Source organism: Aythya fuligula, chromosome 4 (assembly GCF_009819795.1).
Source record: "Aythya fuligula isolate bAytFul2 chromosome 4, bAytFul2.pri, whole genome shotgun sequence".
NCBI lineage: Eukaryota > Metazoa > Chordata > Aves > Anseriformes > Anatidae > Aythya > Aythya fuligula.
Genome location: NC_045562.1, coordinates 6,457,816 through 6,465,418, shown reverse-complemented (window position 1 = coordinate 6,465,418; position 7,603 = coordinate 6,457,816). Strand labels below are relative to the sequence as shown.

The 7,603-nt window shown below is 45.2% G+C and overlaps 1 protein-coding gene across 1 annotated transcript; it reads right to left on the bottom strand.

Moving 5' to 3' along the window:
* Positions 1–288: 288 nt before the first annotated feature.
* LOC116489250 (radial spoke head protein 6 homolog A-like) lies at positions 289–7,343 on the bottom strand. The gene is given in 8 exon segments (XM_032187472.1): positions 289–586; positions 589–764; positions 1,985–2,102; positions 2,908–3,052; positions 4,585–5,340; positions 6,054–6,282; positions 6,755–7,116; positions 7,238–7,343. Coding segments are annotated over 8 exon segments (1,911 nt in total). The 5' UTR covers positions 7,337–7,343; the 3' UTR covers positions 289–560.
* Between the last annotated feature and the right edge of the window lie 260 nt (positions 7,344–7,603).

The window sequence follows — 7,603 nt, the reverse complement described above, 5'->3', positions numbered from 1 at the left end:
CTCTAAGCTCTTTTATATTCCTTATGGCCTCGTCCTTAAGAGTCAAATGTTATCTCAATCACGGGGTTTTCCAACCCCCATGGCCACCTTCCCAAATCTCCCCCTTCTTTATTAATATCAACCATTTTCTCAACACGAATTACCACTCCATATATAACAATCTTTTGGGGACAGGCAGCTGCAAGGAGCCTACAGAAACCCCCAAAATAAGGCATCTGAAACTCACATTTAAGTTGAGCTTGTTTACGCTCCATTTATCAAAACACTATTCATCTTTTTGGAAGAGGCAGCTCCAAGGAGCCTACAGAACCCCTCAAAATAAGGCATCTGAAACTCACATTTAAGATGAGCTTGTTTATGCTCTATTTATTAAAACACTATTCATCTGTTTGGGAGAGGCAGCTGCAAGGAGCCTACAGAAACCCCCCAAATAAGCATCTTCCGCCTACACTGAAGATCAACTCATTTAGGATCCATGTATAAAAACCCTATAAATATTTAATCTTTTCAAGTATTCGTGTTTCTTATTTCTTAATCGTGTCTTCCTCTTCATCACCTACTCATTCTTCCTCGTCTTCCTCTTCTTAGCTCTGGCTTTCTCCTTTGTAGCCTTGAAAGCCAGCTCCTCTTCCACCGTCGGGTCTGCGGCCTCGGTGATCTCCGGCCCGTCGGGGTACTCTTTTTGCACTGGCTCAGGCAGTGCAGGTGTATGGTTTTCTGGGCTGTATTTGTGACCCCAGCCAAAGTAGATATTATTAAATTTCCTGAGGGAAAAAAAAAAAAACACAGTGAAAAGTTGACACCATCTATCTATCAGTGCAGATCCTCTCAGGGCTCCTTACTCTGCTGTGCAAATGGAGTGCAAGCTCCCTGTAAGAGGTGCTTAAAGGAACACATCTCTTCCTAGCTGTTGGATTCACTGCACCCAGCTCTGGGGCCCCCAGCACAAGAAGGATGTGGAGCTGTTCGTGTAGGTCCAGAGGAGGGCCATGAAAACGATCAGAGGGCTGGAGCAGCTCTCCTGTGAAGACAGGCTGAGAGAGCTGGGGATGTTCAGCCTGGGGAAGAGAAGGCTCCAAGGAAACCTCAAGTTGAAAGTTTTCAGTCCTGAAGTAGCAAAGCTTTTCAGTACTTAACAGGGGTCTTAAAACAAAGACGAGGAGAGACTTTTTATAAGGGCATGTAGCGACAGAATAAGGGGTAATGCTTTTAAAGTGGAAAGAGGGTAGATATAGATCAGATATGAGGAAGAAATTCTTTGAGGGTGGCGAGGCACCAGAACAGGTTGTCCGCAGAAGCTGTGGATGCCCCATTTCTAGAAGTGTTCGAGGCCAGGCTCGTCTACCTGGGCAACCTGGTCTAGTGGGAGGTGCCTATGGCAGTGGGGGTGGAACTGGAGGATCTGTAGGTCCCTTCTAACCCAAACCATTCCACGCTTGCACTTTTTGCACAATATTTAACCTTCCACTTAAAAATCGCCAAGTGCAAAAATGATGAATGCTACACTCTGTCACTGTGTGATATTCAATATGACTCCAACTTCACCTTAATAACATGGAGCCACTCCCGACACCCACTCCAGTGCCCATTTAAAGCTTCTAGTGGTAGTGACTGTACTGTGCCTAATAGAAACGACTGAAAATTAGAACAAAAGAATTAAGCTCATTTGTAAAAAGCACCACAGACTCAAGAATACAGGTTTTAAATCCAGGACTGTGGCCAGGCACTAACCGGACACGTACATGCATCAGTTTCATGCTAGCATTTCCAAAGATTCTTCATTTTCAGCCTTCAACACATGCTGTTGAAGTGTGTCAACACTTAAGAGTGCACATGCTGTGCACTCTTAAGTGGCTTTCTCTATCGGTCTCAGAAATAGTTACGATTCAGTCAATACATTAATAAGAAAGCAAATTTGACTTCATCGGGCATGGCTGCGTTCAGCGTGTGGTCTGTGTTGTAACCACGTCAGCTGGCTACTCACATGCCAGATGCAAAGGCATATGCTCCAGGCCATCGGTTCGACTGAAGGATTGCAACAGCATATTGGGGGATCAGGTTTGTAGAAGGCTGAGCTGTCCAAGCAGGGACGTTTTGAATTCCTGCAGGCAGCCAAACACACGCTACATGAATAAATTGACTTACAAGCCACTACAAAATACTTAGGACTGAGCTACAAGGCTTTCACAGAACTCAAGCAACGGTTATATTAAGATGCACCTTAGAAGAACTAAGTCACAAGCAATAAATGCAGACGTTGTGTTCAGACAGGTGGTTTGGATGCAGGGGCAGGTATCACACGGATGCCAACAGTCCCATACAGAAAGGATCATGTTCTTGAAACGCAGTAGTACTCGCTGCTGTTTCTTTTGTCAAGGATTGTTTATCACTGAGGGATAAATTACATACGTATTTCACCCTGATCAAAGAATGGGGAGTAGAAACATAATTTGCAATGGCTACAGTCTAGTATTTAGGTTTCCATACCTCTATGGGTTGCTGCAGTATGTGCTAGAGGATATAAATTCTTATTTGTGTATCCATGCATGTGTGAATATATATTTATTTTTGTGTCCACGCTTTTCATCTGCCTATAAAGGTGATGGAAAAATAACTGACTATTTCAGGGGTGAGCTGTCTGGAACTTCCAGTAGCCTGACGTATCTGAATATTTTTTCCCTTTATTCTCAGCACGACTGTTAACTAATAAACCCAATCATTTCAGTTTTAAGGTCGATTCTGTTAACCATTTCACATCTGATTAATTTTGTAAAAGAATGTGGTTACCCTACCGTAGCAAACTACATTGTTCTGTGAAGCGTCAGAGGCCTATAACTTCAGATATTTACTACCTAAATGCCAACAATCCCAGTGGCTCTATCCAAAATCGTACTCCATGAGGAGTACCTTCATCTTCAGAGAGTGGAGTGAGAAGGGGAGGTCCTATTTCTTGCTGGAGTTCATCTGGCTCCTCATCTTTCTCCTCCTCCTCTTCACCTTCCTCTTCTTCTTCCTCTGATTTTTGTGAAGGGTTAATCCAAACACAACGACCCTATAACCAGTAAGGGAGAATAATAAATACACGCGACAATCAATGAAGAAATGCAAGCCAGTTAAAACAATTGGTTCACACACAAGCGCAAGTGGGGGAAAAAGAAAAAAAGATGTATTCCAGAACTGGTACATTGTTGCCAGAGAGCTGTACGTATCCTCTTGGCAGAGCGCTCTCTTTATCCCTCATTCATTCCTTATCCCTGCTTACTATTGCAGAATGACCCCATGGCTCTCTGATCAGCTTCCAGCTATTTTGTAGTTTTCAGTTCTTTTAAGTACAATCAATCCATGCTGATACTTATCCATGCTGATACTTATTGGCTGGGATCATATCATTAAGCAAACACATATTTCAATATTCATCTTGTGAAGAGACAGTAACTTGTTGCTGGCCTTCACTGGGCACAAACGTGCTGGCATTACCTGTCCCTTCCTTGTCAGGCACAGGCTGTGAATATGCACAGAAGACAGACAGAACATCCTGTCCCCGTGCACCTGGGCCCAAGTCCAAACAACGCGTGTGAAAAGTCTTACCTTGTACTCTGTATTTCAGTTCAACAATTACTGAACACAGAAGGCACGAGAACGACCACAGCATCCCATGTCTTTATGCCAAATTATCTTTATGTTTACAGTGAACAGAAGACAGGAATTTAGTTCAATCCTTGCCTGTTGCCTGTTGGGTTTGTATCCTTGCTGGATTACCGGTTATTGCAAGCTGAGAGATGAACACTTACAGACTTTTAAAGACTTAAGTCCTTTTAAAGTCTGCCTTGTTTGTTAGCTACCAGTTGGAGGAACATTACAAAATGTTCTCAACATTCTAATGGTAACAGATTTTATTTTTAGAACTATTGCTTTACTGGCAATAAAATTAAACTTTAGTTCCTAGCACTTGCTCTTACTTTACACTACCATTCTTAAGTTGGTATCCAGGAAAGATGACTGCATTAGTACAACCTCTTTCCAGCACTAACCTGATAATAGTAAATATTTTATGCTACATTTTTCTTTACAATGTTTTGGTTTTAAGTTTTTAAGCCTTTTTGTTTGCATGCTTCACAGCAGAAAGCAAGCAACGGAAGGTAAACCAGAAGAAAACACCAAATAAGTTTCGTTTAGCATACAATCACAAGCGATCTGAAATTTAGCATCCTATTCAGGAAAACAGAATTAAAAACATTTCTGTCAAGCGAGGATTTCAGGAGAGGTAACCCAATGTAGAAGACTGCCAGAAATAATTATCTATCAAGGCCTAATCCTACATGATTATCTAAAGATAGGTTTGCACCTGAAGATGGAAAAAATCATGAAACACGTGTAGATTTAGGAACCTTCTAATATTTAAATATGTGCAACACATTTATATATGATAGAACGTTTCTAATACATTTTCTGTAGGAAATCTTTTCAGTCCAGTCCTGTTTCTGGTGAATAGTTCAAATGGGTGGGTGAGGGGCTTCATTTACATCCTGAAGCACTACCGTGAGAATGGTATCTGAGGTCAGCGTGGCCTATGGGAAGACCTACCTGCTTTAAAATACTCGGCACGTAGTGTACCCACGTGGAGAGAGACTCCACCATTTCAGCCACAGAAAGAGGCTGGAAATCCGGGTTTTCTTCACACGTATCTCTTCCTCCTCCCCCTTCCTCATCTTCATCTTCTTCCTCCCCAAACTGGTAAAATCCAATGGGACAGACGTGGGTTCCTGCTGAGATCCGAGCTATCTGTGCCCGCAGGTAGTTGGCCTCATTTCCAGGGAAAGGAGGGAAGCTCGCAACAGGGGCATCCAGCCTGCCAGTGAAGAACTTCTTGATTTTCCTGGCGCAGACAATCTGTGCTGGTGTCACTGGAGGCAACTTCACCCAGGCTTTGCCAGGCTCATTGCAAACAAAGTAGATGTATTTGTTAGCCCCAGTTCCGTTCTCTTCTTTTGGGATGACAGGTGGGGGCTTATAGGTAGACTTTGGTGGCTCATCTTCTTTTTCTTTCTCCTCATCTTCATCTTCGACTTCACCCAGCCCTTTCTCTCCTTCATCAGGAACCTCTTCTTCCTCCTCTGTTTCCTCCTCCTCTACTCCCTCCTGGAATTGCACTTCAGCTATAATATAGTTCATCTCCAGGCCCAAAATTTTGCCCCAGAAGCGACATGCCTGGATTGGCTGGGCACTAATGAGCTTTTTAAGGGCAAGAAATATGTGATAGTATTCATCTTTGCTCAAGCCAATTCCAGCCTGCTCAAAATAAAAGGCTGTTTCCATCACATTAGGCAGAGGAGTCTCTCCCTAGTAAAGGAAAGCGTGAGTTAGAGCTGAGTAATAATAAAATTATCTATTTGAAAGATTGAACAATTTATCTACTGGAAGTCATACTTCACTTTCCTATAGTGCGCTCTCTCAAAAAGCTCTGCTGACATTCATTTACATCTCCCACTATCATTTCGAAAAATTAAAAATGACATTGTAAGGGTAAAGAAGAGAACACAGACGAAGCGCAGCTTTTAGAATACAAGATCTCAATTTTCAAATTCACTTTTAATTACTGCAAAGTACAGAAAGAATTCTCACGAGGGATCTGCACAGGACTTCAGTGCTAGCACACATTTTCTGTATAAGAGGCCTTGATGCCTGGAAACAGCGCTGCGGTGTTGCCTCGTGTTTGTGGCACAAGGTTCAACAAGCGTATGAGAGATACTGTAAACTTTCCTTTCCATTTATCATCTCCAGAACATCTATGCTTTTAAAAGCTCAGGATATGAGACTTACTGCAGCAACTAAATTCCAAACTAAGTAACCAGCTGTGATTTCTTCACAACTTGACACGGGACCAACCGAACTGTGAAGAGGGTACATGCTACTGTGGCTGTAATCATTTCATGCAATCACGAGAGGCAATATTATGAGGGAGACCACAACTTCCACCTTTTCCCTTCTGCCTTCCTGCCACCTATCTCTGCAGTATATTTGATATCTATTGGTGCCTGATAATAACTCGCTACCTTTTCATCTAGTTCATCTCCTCCTTCTTCATCTGACTTGAGGAACAAACTTTTACTCCTTTCTGCAGATTCAAACGTTGGAGGCATTGCAGGTTCATCTCGAAGAGTATCCATTTTTTTCCGAAATTGAGCCCACTTCACGTCCTTGCTGATATTCTCAATGATGTCTACCACATTTGTGGGCTGTTCATCCAGGATCTTTGTCAGCGTATTAGCAAGATGATCGTATCTGTCATAGGAATATAAGTATTATTACTGACCTACTATTACGGAAGTCTTACAATATTGTTTCTAATATCAAAAGTACAAGGTAATCACCTGGGCATCAAAGAAATCGGAACAGTTAGATGCAAAGGGATCACGCACCATTTTGGGAAATTAGACTTGAAACTAGCCTCTTTGCAATATAATCAAGAGTAGCCTCACCTTCCATTTTTCGTTTACCCTACATCTGGCCGAGGAGCTAAAGCAGAATTCAAGCCTGGCCTTAATCTAATCAAAGGCTCTTTGAACACCATAAATTCCCTTTGGAGTTTGGATTGAAAGGGGCCGGACACACAATTATAGCATAGCGATTAAACGCTGCATTTACAACATGTTCTGCTTTTCCACACTCTGCCGTCCCTGACAGCATAGCCCCTTACCCTGTCACCACTACTCTCATCCTGCCCCCTTCCTTCTTGTCTCTTCTGCAGACTTACAAGTTGAGGCCAGATGTTGTGCTGCTCGTCAGCAAGTAGGCTTTTGCATTCTGCACTGCCAGCATTCGGGCTTCGGGATCTGGTATCGGATCGTCGTACGGGCTGTATCCTGGCTGATAGAGCCCGTAACCGGGCTCGTGTGGCTGGTAGGGGCCATGCCCATCCTCATGGGCTTGGTAATGCTCCTGTCCTCCTCCGTACGTCCGACAGGCACTTCTTGGCTCCTGTCTTTGGCAAGGGTCAGATCCCAGTGCTCGCGCCTGATCCACGCTTCGGCTGGCCTCCTGCGAGTCCTGTCCCTCTGCATACAGCTGGCTGAATCCTTCTGGCCCCTGGTGCTCAGGAGAGGCTTGTTCCATCCCCTGTGGGCGACACCGAGTTCGGGTCAGTAATTTATAGGGTGCCCGGCCGGCACCGGCTCGTCAGCAGGGCTCTCAGCAGGGGACCGAGGGCGAGACCCTCCCTCGCAGCCCCCAGCCCTACCTCCTGGCGTTCTGCTCCCGCTTCTGACGCCCGAGGCCCCGACTCCTCCGGAGGAGACCGCCCGGGGCTCTCTCCGGGCTCCTCGGCCGTGGCGTCCATGAAGCGGCCGCCGTTGCCAGGGGCGCGGGGCCCGGAAGGGGTGTGCCCGGCGGCAGGGCCGGACCCCGCCGCCATTTGGCGCCGCGCCCCTGGGGTCCGCCATCACGGGTGGGCTGCGAGGGGCAGCGGGCGGGGGTCGCCGCTTCCCCCCTGTACCCGAGTGTTCAAATGCCCGGGACGAGGTGCAGGGGAAGAGCCTGCTGGCTTCTTCCTCGAGATCTGCTTGACAGCAGTGTGGTAGCGCAGCGGGGGATGCTGTTGCAGCTC